Source organism: Hippocampus guttulatus, chromosome 7 (assembly GCF_054856545.1).
Source record: "Hippocampus guttulatus isolate MCC_2025c chromosome 7, RoL_Hgut_1.0, whole genome shotgun sequence".
NCBI classification, from domain to species: domain Eukaryota; kingdom Metazoa; phylum Chordata; class Actinopteri; order Syngnathiformes; family Syngnathidae; genus Hippocampus; species Hippocampus guttulatus.
The window spans coordinates 20,283,398-20,303,278 of NC_141267.1; the positions used below are offsets into that span (position 1 = coordinate 20,283,398).

At 42.4% G+C, this 19,881-nt stretch overlaps 1 protein-coding gene and 1 long non-coding RNA gene across 2 annotated transcripts; one reads left to right on the forward strand and one right to left on the reverse strand.

Moving 5' to 3' along the window:
* The first annotated feature begins 1,116 nt into the window (after window positions 1-1,116).
* Window positions 1,117-19,685, forward strand: slc9a7 (solute carrier family 9 member 7). The gene is made up of 16 exons (XM_086114739.1): window positions 1,117-1,563; window positions 2,933-3,138; window positions 3,231-3,308; window positions 4,333-4,409; window positions 4,625-4,737; window positions 4,821-4,926; window positions 6,023-6,164; window positions 6,426-6,531; window positions 7,025-7,113; window positions 8,601-8,714; window positions 8,785-8,896; window positions 9,195-9,348; window positions 13,551-13,614; window positions 14,336-14,418; window positions 14,743-14,848; window positions 16,792-19,685. Exons 1-16 carry the CDS (start codon window positions 1,329-1,331, stop codon window positions 17,035-17,037), a joined length of 2,031 nt encoding a protein of 676 aa, XP_085970865.1. The 5' UTR covers window positions 1,117-1,328; the 3' UTR covers window positions 17,038-19,685.
* Window positions 6,064-14,737, reverse strand: LOC147202994 (uncharacterized). Its single transcript, XR_015101302.1, has 3 exons — window positions 14,476-14,737; window positions 9,094-9,385; window positions 6,064-6,202 (listed from the first exon to the last, which is right to left on the reverse strand). It is a non-coding gene; the product is annotated as an uncharacterized LOC147202994 (long non-coding RNA).
* Window positions 19,686-19,881: the final 196 nt, after the last annotated feature.

Consider the following 19,881-nt stretch of genomic DNA (forward strand, 5'->3'; position numbering starts at 1 on the left):
GTTGGATAGGATTGTAGTGAGGTATGTGAGCCTGCATCGCTTCCTGTAAATCGAGCATTGGCGGTGTTGCAAGCTCCATAAAACCAAATAGTCACGATTACACTTTAGGCCTTGCATTCCATCTTAATTATATGAGTTTACCTTAACAGTGTTAAGATGTGAGTGCATCTTTCTCACTCATGTTGACTCACCTTTACCACAATGGTCGAATGTATCAAAACATATGCCTTGATGAAGATGAGAATATGATTTATTGTTAATTTTAAAAAATCTATTCTTGTAGCATAGTTTAAAAACAATGTGTAAATTCACGAGTAGCCTTAATACATAGCGTTCTGTTATTCGACCATCTCATAATCCACATCATACAGTCATGATTCGGTTTAAGGTCCAACAGGTGGCACTGTAGGGCTCCCCCGGCAGCTGCACACCTGTCGGTCATAGGTAATTAAGGCTTTGTTGGGTCATTGTTTGCTCTTGCTACTGTCATGTTTGTTTGTTTGCTGTTCCTTCGCTGCTGTCATGTTTGTTCTAGTAGTGTTTTGGTTATTGATAGTTTTTGTTTAAGTCATGGTTTTTGTTTGTTACTTTGGACTTTGTTTTGGATTTAGTTTTCTTTTTTTAAATACAATTCGTCAAGTGCACCCTGCTCCTCCCTCCTGCCTGCTTTTTGGGGTCCACCACCACCTCGCAAAGGTGACACATACTGCATTTTATGTCAAAACATCTATCAATGGGTAGAAACACTGTTTATCCAAGGCATACCACATCACGTCTATGTATCTTTGGTAAATTGGTTTTCATACATATTCACACAGAATTCTCGTCCATCCACTCATGACGCAGCATCTCAGTTATCTATATCTAGCTAGCATATCTAGCTAGCTAGCTAGCTGGTCTGTCTCTATAGCTGCGACATTTCACCAACAAGGTAATTCTCTACTCTTTCAGGAGGAAAAGTCCATTATGGTGAGTTTCCTGCTTTTAATACGACTGGATTGCAAAATAACCCCCCCCCCCCCAAAAACAAAAGTCATGACTCAGTCGCCTGGGGATGACGCTGGGGGGGGGGGGGGGTCTGGGGGCGTCTCCCACAGGACTGGTAAGCGTGGCACCGCCCCTCCACGCACGCAGGCACGCACGCACACGGAGCCGCGCGTCAACTGTGCCTTTAACGGCGGAACTGACCGGCTTGTGATTGGGAGTCAAGCGGACCCTGTGTGCGTGTTCACCCGCATTGACATGGCGTAGAGGGCGACGTGAGTGTGCAACATCCACCCAGCGCCACGGTCGCAATCCACGCGAAGACGACGACGACGACGACGACGATGATACCGATGCTCATGATGATGAAGGTGATGGCGGCCTCCGGGCAGGAGGACGCCGCCGCCGCCGGGCTGGAGGATCTCGCCACGGAGAAGGAAGCCGAGGAGAGCCACCGGCAGGACAGCGTCAATCTGCTGACCTTCATCCTGCTGCTCACCCTCACCATCCTCACCATATGGCTCTTCAAACACCGGCGCGTACGCTTCCTGCACGAAACCGGCCTGGCGATGATTTATGGTAAGGCGTGCATGCGTTTCCATGTGGCAAAATGTCCAGAAGACCGTTACTACCTTAGTAGTAGGGATTCTCGAAGGGCAAATATTTACGTAGATTTTCATTAGCAATCTGTTTTTATGAGGACTTTTTACTACCTACATTGGTAAACAGAGCTTTGAACTTTCTACTTGTTTCACTGAATAGTCAAATTTTCTATTGCTCTGAGATCTTCCTTTCTATAGATGTTGGACTTATGATGTGTTATGCGTTGGGTCATGAGATGTTGGCTTTATGATGTGGTATGCATTGGATTATGAGGTGTTTTTTTGTATACTGTTGGGCATATGATGTGGTATGCATTGGACAATAATACGTTCCTTTCCATGGATAGACCGATAATTTTTTTTTTGGAGTCATGGTGGTCTGTTTTATGCTAACTTTGACTCCTTCACATAGTCCATAACACTTACATTTGTTGAAGATTCTTAAATGTTCAGTAAGCGTGAATGGTCATATGTCGATCATGTGATTGATAGGCGATTGGTCCAGGATGTTCCTCTCATCCGCCACTCTTGCCCTTAAGTAAGCTGGCTAACTCCAAAAATGAACAAATGAAAAGCAATTGTTTGGTTGAGTGAGTTTAGACACTCGATGGACAAAGATATTGGTACACACCTCTTAATCAATTCATTCATCAATTGATAAGAGCCCTTTGTTCTCCCTGACCCTTATTATTGAAAGATCTTTACGACAAGTGGGGGGGGGGTGGATTTGAGTGTTGCTTCTCTGGTCCTGGTGGACAAAGCCAACGCTCATTAACTGGATGAAAAACAGATTCGTTGGCCGCTCTGGGTGCTTTTGGGAAACACAAGAGACTTTTATTTTTCCCGTATTTCTAAACAGAAAATGTGTGAGTGTGTGTGTGTGTGTCCTGTGTTTATACAATGAGATGCGACTTTCATTTTCTATTTTACTGAATAGGGAGATGTTGGACACGCTGTATAATGCCGTATGACTGGGCTCATAATATGTTCCTTTCCCTATTTTGTTAAATGTTGGATATTGAACACATGATGTGGTATACTTTGGATCATGAGCTGTTTCCATTGAGAGGTAGTTTTGGGCACATCAGGCGGATTCGCTATCTCGCATGAGATTTTCCCTTAAATATTGGACATATGATGTGGTATGCGTTGGATGCTGAGATGTTTTTTTCCATAGAAGGATAGATGTTGTGCTTATGATGTCGTATGCTTTGGATCGCGAGCTAATTCTTTTCATAGATGGCTAGATATTGAACATATGATACTGTATGCCTCGGATCATGAGATTGATTTCCGTAAATGGACCACCCCCCCATCACTTGGTGGTCTTAACTGTTGACCCATAGGCCTGCTGGTGGGGGTCATCCTGCGTTACGGCAACCCCGCCACCAGCCACCACAACAGGAGCCCGCCCAGCTGCTCGCTGGCCAAGGGGCCGGCAAGAAGCAGCCTACTGCTCAACATCAGCGGCAAGTTCTTCGAGTACACGCTCAAAGGGGAGATCGACTCCCGCGATATTCACAATGTGGAACAGAACGACATGCTGCGCAAGGTGACGTCGCAACAAAAAAAAAACCCCAAACCCAAACAAAACGTCCTCCTCCTCCTCCTCCACTGATGCCTGGTTCGCTGTTTTTGCCGTAGGTTACTTTCGACCCGGAAGTCTTCTTCAACATCTTGCTGCCTCCCATCATTTTCCACGCTGGCTACAGCCTGAAGAAGGTAAGACGGAACACATGGCCACCAAGGTATTCTTCCCATTTTGGAAGTGACCATCTTTTTGGAACAATCAACACCTTGCACTCAGTCGAACTCTGCTCAAGAGAACATTCGGTACCCCAAGGGAAGGGTGCCAAAAAGCAGTACATATCCACTTATCGTATACCAGAGGGAGAAATAAAGTTTCTTTTCAATTTGAATTTGACCCTAGTTTGGATCGCAATGTTGGTGTTCAATTGTGGCATTGCACAGTGGTCGTGACAGTTACATTGCCACGGTTACATTGTGATGTTACCTTTTCTGGAGCAAATGTTTTTCTGTTGTTTTCACTCTTGTGCACACACACACACACACATACACTATCTGCCTTGGACCTTTGCCCGTTTTTTGGGGTAGCGTGTCCTTACAAGAGATTTGTTGTAAGGCTACATTTTTAGGCACTGAACTATGCGGTTGCATGAGATAAAGGGTGGATAAAAACATGCATTAAAACATAACTCGATGGAATGTAAAGATTTTTTATTTTATTCTTTTTGCTTTAATTCAATGAACGTTGTGCTGCTCCTTCCGGTGGGCCAAATTCCCCTTCATTAAACTGCGTCTCAACATGTGAGGCCATTAGCGTCATCGAAAGTCCACTAAGTCAAATTTTGGTTTGCAACACAAAGCAACACCCCCCAAAAAAAAAAAAAACACCCCAGACTATGCTACTGGTTGTGACTGTAAAAACTCTTGTGCAGCACTTGTAAATTAAGGGAGCGATGCAATCACTTTCCCTTTAAAACCGTTACGTAAGTAGTGAAATGGGTAAAGATCACAAAAGACAGGCTGGTGTTTGATTTAAAACTCGTCAGTTTGGCCCATTGTGTGTGCATAACCCACCACACATACACACAGACAGACAGACAGACAAGTTTTTGCTGACATTCTGGTCGCACATCCGGCACACATATCCTGCACATAAATAGCAGAATATTTTCCCTGACTGATCACTTTTCTTATTCTCCTTTTCAACGCCCCTGCTTAGAAACACTTCTTCCGGAATCTGGGCTCCATTCTCACCTACGCATTCCTTGGCACGGCTGTGTCGTGTTTCGTGATCGGGTGAGAGTCCACCCGGGGATTATTTATTTTTTTAAGAACACCACATGAGTAAAAGAGTTGGGACGCCTGCATGAAGTGAACTGTGAAGGAAACAAGAGTTTCTACTCCTCCCATTCAATTTATTTTCATTTTAGTACATCCAACAGATATTGGATGGGCTTTTTTTTTTATTCACACCAAATGAATCCATAAAATCCCGCGTATTCTCATTGCAGGAATCTAATGTACGGCGTGGTCAAGCTGATGCAAGTGGTCGGCCAGCTGAGCGACAAATTCTATTACACCGACTGTCTTTTCTTTGGTGCCATCATCTCCGCTACCGACCCAGGCATGTGACCCCCATTTCAGTTTGAGGTGATATAGAATAACACAACAGTAGAATAAAACACACGTTCATTGTACTGTATTTAGTGACGGTGTTGGCCATCTTCAACGAGCTGCACGCGGACGGCGACCTGTACGCTCTGCTGTTTGGCGAGAGTGTCATGAACGACGCCGTGGCCATCGTGCTGTCGTCGTGAGTTGCTTCTTTCTCAAGCTTTTCTCACCCGCTACTGCAAAAATAGGCTACATAGCTTCTGCATTTGAAAACAGGCATCTGGACTTTGTACTCCTTGCTTTGCCAAAATGGCCTTGTTGCATTTTGCGCTAAATTCCCACAAATACTGAAATAGTAAAATTTCTTTCAATGCATAAACATAAAAATAATTCTAATGAATGCAAATAACAAAATAGAGTATAAAGAACCTGAAAAGTGAAACAAAATGATGCTATTTAATGCAAAGAAAAGAAAAAAATGTTTAAAAAAATTAATTTTAAAAACCACAAGTACCTAAAGGAATCCCAAACAATTCTAAAATAACACCAAAAAAATAATTATACAGAAAAGAATTGACAGAATGTGAAAGCTTTAAAAAAAACTTTTTAAAAATCCCTCTTCATCCCCAAAAGCTACAATAAATTAATTGTAATTGAAAATAAATTTTAAAAAATGTACTACAAAACATTTTTAAACCAATAAAGTAAATCCAAGAAATAAACATGATGTAGTTAAAAAAAAGCTAAATAATCAAAATGAAATACACACTAAAACAATAGAAGTAACACCAGAAATTGAATTAATAAGGTAAACCTCGCGGAGTAATCATAAAAAAAGTCTAAAACAATTTAAAAAATAGTCATTGGAGGAACTAATATCTATGGTACCTCTGTATCTAATGTGATAAAAGCTAAAACGACAACGTCAACAACAATTTAAAGAGTATAAAGCATACTGTATACAGGGAATAACCCTGAAAAAAATCGTAAAAAAATAGATTAGGACTCTAAACTGAAAACACAAGACCCCCCCAAAAAAAGTCATTTTTAAGAACCTAAAAAGCACAAGACCATTTTTTTGAAAGCAATTTTAATTTTTAGAAACGTTCAGTATTCTGGCTCCCTCTAGTGGCATGTTTTCATAACACCCCTTGTGTTGAAACCAGGCAACATGAGTACGTTTAGGTTTTAAAAATAATAAATAAATGTATTTATAATAACGATAAAAATAAATCAAATGACCATCCATGTATCTTTTCTCTACCTTTCTTTTTTTTTTCCCCAAAAAATTTCAGCTCCATCATGGCCTACCAGCCCCAAGGCGCCAACACGCACATGTTCGACGCCTCGGCCTTCTTCAAGTCCGTGGGGGTTTTCCTGGGAATTTTCAGCGGCTCCTTCATGATGGGCGCCGCCACTGGGGTGGTCACTGCTCTCATATCCTTTTCTTGAATTCTTTATAAGTCAAAATCAACCTAGAAGATATAGACCAAGTTGAATCATTTCAAATGTTTTTTTTTTTTTTGGGTTGCCAAAGTGTACACACTTTCTGAGGATGTGGCTGTATTCAGAATTAACCATTCACATTCCATTTCATGTTAAATGGGAGTCACTACACACCTGCCACCATTTAAAATGACTGATTAAACCCTAACAATATGCAGGTGTTCTATCCCTAACTGTAATCCTGGTCCGTACGTGACCAAGTTCACCAAGCTGCACTGCTTCCCTTTGCTGGAGACAGGCCTCTTCTTCCTCATGTCCTGGAGCACCTTCCTGCTGGCAGAGGCCTGCGGATTTACGGGTGAGGAAATTCCATCATGACCAAGAACAGTGTCATAAATCAATTGGCCACGAACCATATGGTCTTATAACTCGAACGGATTCTGGATTTGAAAACCTGATATTATTTTGTCATTACAGTATGCACTCATATATGTGGTAAACAGAAAAAAAAACATGCAGTCCAAGATCAATTTTGACCAGTGGCGGTGTCATAAATCACTTTGCCCCAAACCACATGGAGTTATACCTCAAATTAATGTGGCTAACCCTAATGAAAAAAAAAAAGCGCCCCCCCCCCACTCCATCGTTGAAGTTGCCCAATTCCTGTTGTAACAAAAAAACAATTTATGCCGCCTTAGGTCAATTTGGACTCTAAGCGCGATCATCATATTGCCACAAACCCAATGGCATCATAATCGAAGGTCTCCACGACTGCTTCCTCTACATGCAATTACTTTGTCAATATACCCACACATGACGCCGGGGTGACCAAATAAGCTGTGTTTCTGCAGGGGTGGTGTCCGTGCTGTTCTGCGGCATCACACAGGCTCACTACACCTACAACAATCTCTCCGTAGAGTCCACCAAGCGTACAAAGCAGGTGAGCACCACCGCTTTTTTTGGGGAGGGGGGCGTATGACACCCCCCCCCCCAAACACACACATCAGTAGGCAGTATCCCCATGCCAGATGGCCCAACGATCTGCCTGCTGTGACCTTAATCGCCACCAATCGTCTGACAGAACATCGCTTCTGACACTACGGCTGTTCAGCCTGTGAAGTCCTAGTCCACGGATTACATCCATAACATGCTCATATTTTTCCCCGCAGAGAGGGGTACAATCGAAACAACCCGCTTTTAATATTTTCATCTTAACCTAGCTGTCACAGACTCAACATCGAGACTGTGTTCTCAACTGGAAAATCAGAGTGTCTCTATTTCTTTCATTGTTTTGTACACCTGAGACGTCAGCGGGCTAAAAAACGTGACTTGACGCATAAAAGTGATGTCACTTACCCCTTTTGTGATGGGGCGTAGATGTTGTAAATTGTGAATCTGACGACTAAATTGGATAGACCAACGCGTTATAGAACTACCGTAGTTACTCAAAATGGCGGCCATTGTTGAGTAATGCGATACTTAGCAACGGGTTACCGGCCTCGCTGTACATCGGTGCAATCTGATGAATCGGGCACAAGTGGAGACTGAAGACGTCCAACAAGGCCAAATAGTACGGCCACAAAATTGAACACCTGTATAACTCAAGGCACGCGACATATTAATATCCTAAAATTGCTGAACTGAAATGTATGTGTTAATTCCAAAGGAATTCAGAAACAATGTTCAGAGTCAGGCAGAGTTCCCTATTTAGAGCATTTTGATGGACAATGTTGTGTTATGTGACAATAGAAGCCAAAAAGAAAGCGTAGCCTCTTTTCCTTCGCCAGAAAATATCGAGATTTTCAAGCTTTTCTTCAGTAACCTGCAGGGCGACGCGACACGGTTTGGTTTCATGATGAACGCGAGTACAATGGGCTTTTTGTGAAAAGAAGCATGTCGAGCAGGAGAGTGACGCTAATATTTTTACTGTTGTGAGTGACACTTCACCCATTAAAACAAGGAAGCTAAGACTGGCAAAGAGCTCCTGATGGCAAAAGAATCGTTTATTTATGGGAGTACAACTCAGAAACATGCCGTAAGCGATGCCGACTCACTGCACGGCTGGAGTTGTGCGTCATTCACTCCCATCACTTGCATTATCCCTTTGTCACATTTGTCTTCTTTCTGGAAGTCTATTTCTGCCATCAGATTCCGAATTGGAATTATTTGCGCGGGGTTTCATTCCCGTCAAAATATTGAGTGTACACGTTTCACTTCTAGCTAAGTTCAAAATGCGCTACGCAACTTTGCTATTAAGCTGACAACACGAATCCGCAATTGTTACCCGCGTTGACACCTCTCGTCATGCTAGCCAGAAATCTTAGCCAAAACAATTTATCCAACCCTTGTGTTAGACCTCATCAGGTTGTCTACGTGTACCTAATGAAGTGACCATTTTGTAATTTGTATTCTGCGTTCTTCCGCAAGCTCTTCGAGGTGCTTCACTTCCTGGCTGAGAACTTCATCTTCTCCTACATGGGCTTGGCTCTGTTCACCTTCCAGAACCACATCTTCAGCCCCATCTTCATCACGGGCGCTTTTGTATCCTCATCAGGCCGCTAGCTAAAATGTTATTTCGGGCAGAAATATGTCTTAACCAATCGCCTGGCAGGTTGCCATCTTCCTGGGACGAGCCTTGAACATCTACCCGCTCTCCTTCCTGCTCAACCTGGGCCGCAGACACAAGATCAAAGGAAACTTCCAGCACATGATGATGTTTGCCGGTGCGTCCCTCCCCGCGAAGCTCCCATGTTGAGTTTGACTCGTAACGGGGTCATAAATCTTGGCAACAAACCATATCGAGTCGCACCTCAAATTAAAGGTCTTGATGAGGGATTCACAGATTGGTAATCAGTGTGTTCGGTTGTCCTCTTATGTTAGCGCGACGGCCCAAAAAATACGTTTTGGGTGTAAGTTTCACCTGATGTAGATTTTCAGGGCCAGCAAGAGCTCTGGTCATCCGATGGCGAATATTACTAGTTGCCATTCCTATATTTCTCTGATGGTGCGATTGATTCTCAGGACTGCGAGCGGCAATGGCGTTTGCCTTGGCCATCCGCGACACGGCCACGTACGCCCGGCAGATGATCTTCACCACCACGCTGCTCATCGTCTTCTTCACCGTGTGGGTTTTCGGAGGCGGGACCACGCCCATGTTGTCTTGGCTGCACATCAGGTGACGCGTCCACTTCCACAACGTTCTTAATATTCACCTACGTGAAATAAAGTAAATATATCTTATCACATACTGTATAATTACATTCATAAAATAAAAAAGTTACAATGTTGAGGAAAAAAAAAGTATTGGATTTGTCCAATGAGGCGAGCGAGACTTGTTCTTGCCACGCGTTCTCAGACTGGTTGTCCAGAAGATGGGGCCAGAGTGCCCAGTTTCCATTGTATGCTTCTGCGCCTTCCTTTGGAATTCCTGCATATTTAATCCCTTCGCCTCATTCTGCTCAACCGCCAAACTGTCAAGCCAGTGTTTTTTACTTTTTTTTTTTTTGCACCAAGTACCACCTTCATGGCCAAAAATATGCGGATATTGGCCTAAAGTGTCCAACAAAAACATAGGTTTTATTTTTTTTTAAGTAGACTTGATATGATTGTAGGCCAGTATATCATTGTGCATAGTTGAAACATTAGCACGTTTTAATATATTGCACTCAAAAGTTAAATACAACTGAACTGCATTTAGGTAGTGATTCTTTCATGCACTGCGGCTGCCGAAGGGAGCCTGCATATACGCTTTGTAAATTGCTGAGTTAGATGACTAACGCTTGCTTCTAGCCTCTTATTAGTGTTACCACACACACACACACACACAAAACACGGGAGGGTTCCTTAAGCGGATTGGGCGTATGTGTGTGCGTGTGCAAAAAAAAGACTGTTTAATATGTATAATGCGGCTTGGGTGCGAGGAGGAACCATTGTGTTGGCGTGTAGTACTGCCAAACTCTCCGCCCTCTTGAAACCGTCGCCACAGAAACGGGCACATGCTGCTCTAAGCGCTCCTCCACCGCCCGTCGTTGTCGGTGTGATGATGTTCAAGGCGCTGGAGTATTGCCTGTATTGCCTTTTATGTCATGTTCCGCCGCCATCGTCACCCATTTGTTTTATTTTTAAATTGGGGGTTTTACTCGATTATTGCACTGGACAGAGTGGACATTTCTGGACCCTGGGTGCATGTAACGAGCACATGATGGATAGCATGGATAGGTGGATTCATCTAGTCAGCTGACTGTTGAACAAATTACTTGGAATATCCGAAAGGGTTCTTGATCAATTCATATATGTGTATATACACCTTTGTAAGGTAAAAATCAATTTTAAAAAATGGTATCTCAGTGAGGCCCAGTATTAATGGCACGAGGACCGGTGGTTGAGAAGCACTGCAATGCAGTCACAAAACGGGCCTGATCTCAAATCTAAAATGGCGCTTGGCTGCTATCTGTGGGCGTTTGTGCCTCATTACTGCTCTTCACAAGATTAAAATTCACATGCAAGCAGTATCAGACCCTCCTCCACCCTTCCCCGTGAAAAATGTAAATGACGTGAAAAGGTGTCTTTGGCACTGAGTGAATGAATCATATTTCGACTAATGCCGTCATCCCGGATTACACTGAAGGAAAGAGAACTAGAGTGTTTACAGCTGCAAGTGAGGCATTCTGGGACTTGCTTTCCCGTTTGGGGGCGTGAAGTCTCATATGGGCCATGTCACGTGTCAAATTCGACCACATGAAAAATAACAATGGAGGAAGCGGCCAGAGTTGCATTTTCAAGTTAGAAACACAATCACTGTTTTGAGTTTGTGTAAGCTAAAGAATATGTTAAGGTGCATAGCACATTCTGTGCTGTTAACAAAGTGTTATTTAGCTTCAAAAACACTACCGGTTGTCAAAAAAAGAAACATATGGGGACATAAACACTTTTTTTTTCAAATAAAAAGAGATACTTATGTTAAGTCCAAGTGTTTAAAAAAACATAGGGGGAAAAAAACAATTGATTATTTTTCAAGCGTATTCCGCCATACTCTGCGAATTCCATCACTCTGCTCCATTTCCTGTGATCCTGATGAGGGCAACAAAGGCGCTTCCTCGTCATAATGACAAGTTCTTCCACAGATCGGGTGGTCAAACATGGGAGCGGCGTAGACACGGCAAGTGGGAGTACATCAGGTGGCGTATCGTCACAGGAAAGTACCTGGAGTGGTGGTGGGGACTAGCAAAATGGCGACCTCTCGTTGGTGATGGCTTTCGGTTTGGGAGGGTGAAGGTGTCTATGGTGTCTCCTGCTTGTGTGATCTTGGTTTTACAAAAGTTTGGTGCGGTGGTCTTAGGGCTGGCTGGAACGGCAGCGGCGGGAGGTGCATTTGGTCGTGGGGATTTACTCGACGTAATCCACCTCATAAATAGCACCGCTGTTGCGTGGCCGTGATGGAAATCATCAACGCACGCAACGGAACAGCATGCAACTGCCGCGTGCATCATTGCTATAGTTCACGAAACAAATAATTTTTTTTTTTTGAAATAAAATTGAAAAAATATTCTTCGTGTGGTCATAAAATATATTTTAAATTGTAAAAGTAAATGCAAAAATGTGCAAACTCTGTTTAAAACAGTAAAATAATTATTCGAATGGAATAACTAATTTAGTAATTGCTCAGTATTTTTTTGGGATCAAACTATTATGATGATCATCAAATCAGTACAGTGATATATTCAGTAGTTGCTTGTTTACTAAATATTAGTTTTTTTGTTGGTCTTATTTTACAATGTCAATTTCGGTTCAACGCGGCTTCCGCCATTTTTGGGCCGCAGACAAAATAGGACGTGAAATGAATCGCAAATGGCTATGCTGAGACTGAGGGGGGCTGGGGGTGCGAAATAGCGGAAGTCAGTGTAGGACCCTCTTACATAAGTGTGTGTGTGTGTGTGTGTGTGTGTCTTATCTCCCCCTGAGGGGCCCGTGCAGTTGTCTTCATCCCATAACAGGCTTGGTTTTTTTTTTGTTTTTTTGTACCTTCTATGACCCTTCACCACTCTGAGATCCTGTGTTTGCGTGACTGAATACCGCCTCCCGCCCCCCACCTGATTAAAAGAAAATTCAGCCCCCAAAGCCAGTTCCACTTCGCTGTATGGAATTTGGTCAGCATGTCAATCACGAGTAAACACAGCGCGGGGAAAACGTCAAGAAGTCATAATATTAAAAGCAAAGTCTGCCATTTTGATTTTCAGCGGCTAAAAAACTGCAATAGCCCAACGCTACAAGGTCAGATCTTGACCAACCCCCCCCCCCCATCCCCTCACGAGTGAAAACAATTCAGCCCCCGAAGCCAGTTTCAAGTAGCAACATGACCTTCGATAGGCATGTCTATCATGGCTAGACCCACAAAAAAGTCTCCAAGCAATGCTTGAAAGAACTGCCATTTTGTTTTGAAGCTAATAGCTCAACAGAGGTATTGAACCCCGGCCCCTCCTCATTTTTGAAATACACCCCCAAAGCCAGTTTCAAGTAGCAACATGAAATTTAGTGGGCAAGTTGATCATGAGTACAGCTACTGTACAAAAACTGTCTCAAAAATCCATGCCTGTCTTGATAGTCATTATTAAATGTTCTTGGCGTCGGGGAAAACTGATGTCAGAAGATAGTGAGTTATTGTTTCTCATAGGAGGATTTATGAATATCTTTTTTTTCTTTCTTTCGAGTGACTGCCCGAGGAAAAGCAGAAGAAAAAGCCCCTTCATCCTCAAGTGATATTGATTGTGTGGTTGTCATGGAAACCTCTAAAAGCAACTGCACAAATTTCCGACTGTTCATTGTTTGCAGAAGTTCATAGAAGGCTGCACTTGTCTGCTTCGGATCGCATCCAAAGAGGCAGATTAGAGCTGACTGCTTCCCAGCTTATGTGAATTAAAAGTACCCCTCTTGAAAATCCTGTTTGAGACAATTTTAATCCCCCCCGTGCTGTAAGAGACACCATTGGGGGAATTATTTATGCCCGTGAGTGTTTGACATATGGGTATTGGGTTTGTTTCTTTGTTTTTTCTACAAAGTACTTAATGCTAGTGTTGTAACCAAGTTTTTTTTGTTTGTTTGTTTATTTTGAATATTATAGTGTACATTGACTATATTGACTACAATATAGTCAATGTACACTCAAGTACATTGACTTGCCTTAACTTCCTTCCAGTGTTGCTTGCAAATTCTGCAAATCTTGTTTTGGGTTTGTCAGCCGCAGCAGCAGGTCTGTGTTGACGAAACAGGATGTTGTGGCTTTTTTTTTTTTTAAATCATGGCACACTCGGGGCGAACATACAGTGTAAATGTCCAAAATGAAACATTGTGAGATGATGATTTTGTGTTTCCGTGTTGCAGGGTGGGAGTAGATCCAGATCAAGACCCACAACCTAGTGCAGACACCTTCCAGGTCCTACAAGGGGTAAGGGGCATATTGCGATAAACTTATTATTACACAGCCAGCATATTTTTATGTATTTATATATAAAATGACTAGTTGGGTAAGACAGTGTGACATTTAACCTGAATGCACTGACTGCATTCAGCCTACAAACAATGCCAACACACTTAATTTGGCTAATATTGTTCATGTTTTTTTTCTTACCAATTAAAATAACTATAAATTAAAATTATATTCCAGACAATAGATTTTGATTTAAATATTTCTATTTCATATTTGACCATAAAAACCCCCAAACATTTCGTTTTCAGAAAGTATCATAGGTGAATATAGTAGTTCCATGACAGGTCCCCTTTAATATAATTTATTTGTAACTATTTTTAATCTCTATTTCAATTTGTAAAACATATATGCGGATATATATATATATATATATATATATATATATATATATATATCCCGTTTGACTCTTATGCATGCTAACGCTTTTACTTCTGCTTTTGCAATTGAAGAGTGGAAGAAAACTTGAAAATAGTTCAGCCTGTCAAATCCCAAAATGGAGGCCAGGTCCTTAAAGAGACAAGACCCCATTAATCTTTTCACCACTCAGACGATAATTTGAGCATCAAACATCAAATCCCATGCTGCAATATTACTCATTGTTTGATTTGTATTACTCGCAATGCAGTGATTTTTTTATATACAGTATATATATATTTTTTTTAACCATTACACTATGCAGGATGCCCCCCGGGCTGAAGGGCAGAGCAAAACCAAACAAGAGAGTGCCTGGCTCTTCAGGATGTGGTACACCTTCGATCACAAGTATCCTTTTTTTTTGTGTGTGTGTTTATGGAAATAAAAGGAATAGTATTGGCTTACCTTCACCAGAATCCCATGTTGCATTGTGGCAGGAATGAAAGAAGCATGCTAAACCAGCGATACTCCAAAATAATACGATTATTCCCCCCTAAAATAAATTGTGCAGCTGCGCAGAATTAGGCTACTGTAATGTTTCCCTGCCAACATGAGTAATTTGCTGCCTACCACATGGAAAAAGGAAGTCAGCAGGAAGAGAAACTTCAAAAAGGACTTCCCCAACACGTTTGATTTTGTCAGGGTAACATTTTTACCTTAACGGCCATTCAGCTACTTGAAACCCATCCTGACGCACAGCGGCCCCCCGCTCGCTTCCACGCTGCCCGGCTACTGCGGACCCCTGGCCAGCTGCCTGACCAGCCCTCGCGCCTACGAGGTCAGTCAACAGCTACTCCAAACAAACATACTTTAATTTTGGGGTACGGAGGCTTGTTTGCACCTAAATGAAATAAAATAAGTAAAAAGGTCATTGAATTGGTCATTAAAACATCAATAAGACAAGCTAACATCTAGGGGGTCACTTGTTGCCAGGCAGACTTTGCGCGGCACAATCCAATGTGCATAAGTGTCGTCATTTGTTTCATACTTGGCAACTCGGGGCAGAAGACTGTGTTGCTCCAAAGGAGTGGGTTTAGGAACACCAAATCGGTCACCTGCACTCATTTATTAGTAACCAGCTACCTGTTCTTTTAGCTTTGTAGCATTGCGGAGAAATTGGCATGCTAGCGTCACATGACGGGAGTTTTAAATAACCGATCTTATATTATCATCAAACAACACCGTGACTTTGGAATGCCGCCAAACAATGTTTTCCACCATAGCTTGCAGCTGATGCTAGATAGCTTGCAGCTGATGCTAGGATACAAACGAGGTTTAATACGTCAACAATATAACAAAAGCACATTTGAGGCTAAATGCCATTCCCTTTTCAGCCTCGGTAAGTCTCCCCTCGGGGACACTGAAGCTTTTCCACTTGGGAGAATCGAAACGTTGTCCTGGTGTTCCCGCCTCCTGCCAGCAAATGCGTACAAAGGAGAAAATGAATGGTCAAAAAGCCTTTTTATTTGCATTGCGTGGGCACAAAGAGCCTTTTTTCCCCCTGCATCTCTACCCTACCCTCAATGATCATCAGTGTTCAAAGACGTTGTGCTTCGAATCTTTATGAAAATAGTTCTCCTCACAGGTTACTAAACTGACAAATGTATATATCTACTTCTGCAAAATTGAGTTTTTCACAATTCTAGTGCACACACACACACACAAGACTGCTGTACATTTGCATTTAAGTTGCTGCTGCCCCCTGCCAGTGTGTGGGCGATGCAAACGCACCGTCCGCGCATGTGTTCCTGTGTCCCGCTGTGCCCCGCGGCCTGCTATTGATCGTCAGCCATCAATGAGAGTGTGAAACCTCACGCCCCAACACAGTCAGGAAATGCCTGAATGAGCGTCATCGCCGTGTGGCCTTCAGATGCACTTTTACATGAAGTAGACTGGAGTGTTGCTCAGTAGGGCGGGGACCTCCACCAAGGCCTACGCGTCAAGAGTAAATGTGTTAGTTAGCAGGAACCTTCCCGGTGAAAGGAGAATACCTCCAGGCTGAAGACTCCTACATCAGTGTAAAAAAATGCTCAGTTTTATTTCCTGTCCTAAAACGAAAATAAATTGTTTGGTTTTGTACTTTCCTAACAAGAAGGCAAGCCATTGGTTTGGCGATGTCTGGAAAAAAAAAAATACTATTGATGTTATGCTTTCTGAACGAGAAGAAAAATTGTTGGTATCGCACATTCCCAAAAAGAAGACAAACTATTGGTGTTGCCCTTTCCTAAAAACGAGACAAATGATTTCTGTGGCCCTTTCCAAAAAAACAATACATTGGTTTTACACTTTCCGAAAAAGAAGAAAAAATGTTGGAAGACAAACTGTTGTCCCATTTTGCTCAAAAGAAGGCTAAGTATTGCTGTCCCACCAATTTCCTAAAAACTAGACAAACAATTTCTGTGGCCCTTTCCAAAAAAGAAAACAATGCAAGAAAAAGTTTTGGTGTCACACGTTCCCAAAAGGAAGACAAACTATTGTTTTATTTTGCTAAAAAGAGAGCCAACTATTGCTATCCCACTTTTCAAAGAAAATACGACAACCCATTGGTGTCGTCTATTGCTAAAAAGAAGACAAGCTATCGGTGTTACACAATCTGAAAAAGAAGACATACTCTTGGTGTCACACATTCTTAAAAAGAAGACAAACTATTCCGGTTGCGCTTTCCTTAAATCAAACAATCCCATCCCACGTTCAAGTTCCTCCCTGGATTTCCTTTTCCAGAACCAGGAGCAGCTGAGAGACCCCGACCGCTCTGACGGCGACCTCTCCTTCACGTTCGGCGACGCGGCCATCTCCACCAACGGGCTATCGGGTGACTGCTGCGGCGGCACGACTGGGTGGAACTCCAACGGAAAACGCAGCGGCAGCACCTCCGAGGAAGCTCTGGAGCGCGAGCTGGACTCCCGAGAGCAGGAGCTGCTGAGCCGAGGTACCCGCTTGGTTTTCCCCATCGAGGATCCCATCTGATGCGCACTCCATTTGACTCCCTGGATATGTTTGATTTTTCTCCGATCAGCCAAATTACGACATATATTAAAACACTATTCACATTTATGATCCCCGCCAAGGAACTTGTTTTCCATCATCAGTATTGGGTTTCCCCGGAATGGGACCGATTGAACGACTTCAACGCTGATCATTTTTGAAGGGTCTATTACCACCACCAAGGAGCTTGTCTTTTTCTCAAAACAAAAGACGAACCCAAAAGTGATGGGTTCGTCTTCGGTTTGTTTGTTTGCAAGTCTCGTGGCCAAGTCTCAGCGAACTTAAGCCAAAAACTCATACGATGAAAGATTATCACTATTGATAATTATTGACTGAACCAAGGAGATTGTGTTGTCATCAGCGGCATTTTTGTCCGATGAGGCCTGGGCATAGGTCTGTAATTTCGCAACTTTAACGATTCTTGATTATTATTTATTACCTATGCCAAGGGGGCGGTCCAGTGGTTAGCGCGTCGACCTCACAGTGCAGAGGTACAGGGTTCAATTCCAGCTCCGGCCTCCCTGTGTGGAATTTGTTGTTCTCCCCAGGCCTGCGTGGGTCTTCTCCGGGTACTCCGGTTTCCTCCCACATTCCAAAAACATGCATGGCAGACTGATTGGACACTCTAAATTGTCCATAGGTGCGAGTGTGAGTGCAGATGGTTGTTTGTCTGTGTGTGCCCTGCAATTGGCTGGAAAACAGTTCAGGGTGTCCCCCGCCTACTGCCCGAAGATGGCTGGGATAGGCTCCATTGATAAATGGATGGATGGATGCATGGACCTCTGCCAAGGAGCCAATCTTTTCTTCATCAACATTGTCATTTTTTAAACCTCCTGGATATTTTATTTTCATCCAATACGACCAAGTATTACTTGACATACAATGGGTCCAACATTTAGCATCTTTGTTTGCATTCATTACCTCCCGTCAAGATAATATATGTATTTTTTTTCATCAGTGGCCAAATATGAAGTAATTTAAGACAATAATTCAGTAGATAAGATAATTTTTGTGAATATGATTCCTACCAAGGAGCTTTCTATTCCAACATTAGCCTTGAGATAGTCTTGGAGTTTGTTTTCAATTTTTTTGGTCCAAGTTGGCCAAGATGACCTCCGTCCGTCATTTTGCAATTTCAACATATCATCATTCACCTTCCATCAAGGAGCTTTTATTTCCCTCATTGGCGCTGGGTTGACCTGTCTTTTTTTTTTCCAACAGGTCAAAAACGACTTGGCATCAGCATGTAATTTAGCAACCTGTACAATTATTGTTCTTAACATTTAGTACCTCCGCTATGGAACCAATTTTTTTAATCATCAACACCAGGTCCTCTTTATAATTCTTGCTTCTTTTCAACTTGCTGCCAATCTTTTTTTTTCCATCCAACGCCACCACATATGACTTGATATATTTTTGTATATGATTAACTTTGACAATGATTGATTTTAGCATTCATTACCTTCACCGTGGAGCTTGTGTGTCCAACAGCATCTTTTTTTTTTTCCTGCGTAAATTCCTGTACACTTTTGTGTCCCATGTGGCCAAATACGACATAACCCAAGACAATAATTTAGCAAATGAAAGATTATTAACAGATGACATCCGCTAAGAAACTTCATTTGCATATTCCTCCTGGATGCATTTTTTTGTCCAATGTGGTCAATTATAACTTTTACCATAGACCATATTTCACTTATACCTCCGCCAAGGAAGTGGAATCACCATTCATTAAAGAAAAAAAAAAAGTTTCTTCTTCTTCTTTCTATTATTTCATCTGATTGGAATAAACCGTGCCAAAGTGGAACCGTTAAGGTCAAACGTAATCCATTCTGTGATAAAACAAATACAGTAAAACTACTTTTTTTTTCCTCGCATAAATGCAATGAGAAGAGTGATACTGGTACCTAGTGTCTTTTTATTGATATTGCTGGGATGAATATGAGTTAACGTAGCACATAATATATCCTGGCATTTACGCTAGGGACCAAAAACATTAAATCAAAAACGATTTTCTTATTCAAATTGGTGTTCGTTTTAGACCTAATAGGCATGCTAAGAATAAATACTTTTTTCGGAAAAGGATGTAAATTTGGGGGTCTTCGAAAAATATAATTTATTTTGTACTGCACTTTGAATCGTTGGGCAAATCTTGGATCGCTGAAAAAACAACGTGACGCTGAGCTTTAACATCACAACCCTTATTTTTACTGACGGATGAAGCGTTCCATTTTTAAAGGGTTGCAGGCAGCAGACTTGTGGAAAAATCATTTTGCCCAAATAATCCTTTATCCAGGCCAAATGTGGAAACGTGGATTTGACCTAACATGACGTTATGTAGCAAGCATGAGAAACAAATAAACAATCAAAAAAAGCTTCAATCTGATGAAGATGCATGAGAGGTTTCCGGTTACGTAACGCAACGCAGTTCGTGGTGGTGCGTTGCGCTGTCGCCTTGTCAGGCGGTCTCGCTTGTTCCACATGCCCAGCGTGCAAATAATTGTCCAGAGCGCCGGCCAACTGTGACCGCTGTGTAGTCGATGTTTGACTGTAACGGGACAAGGGAGCATTCCCAAGGGATTAAACTCACTTTTGCCACTCATTTTAAGATAAAAAGTGTTTGGACTACATTTGTTGTCAAGTCAAGTTGTTGTACTCAACTCAAGTCGTTTGCGGTGTCGCCAAAGTGAAACCACAGCGCTGTCCAAGGTTAAAAACAAACCATCCTGCTTTCAGCATATGTTACGAGTACTGTATGCGTGGGCTAGCTGCAACCAATATGGATTTTTTTTTTAGGCCGATGCCAACTCCGGTATTTGGCCGAAC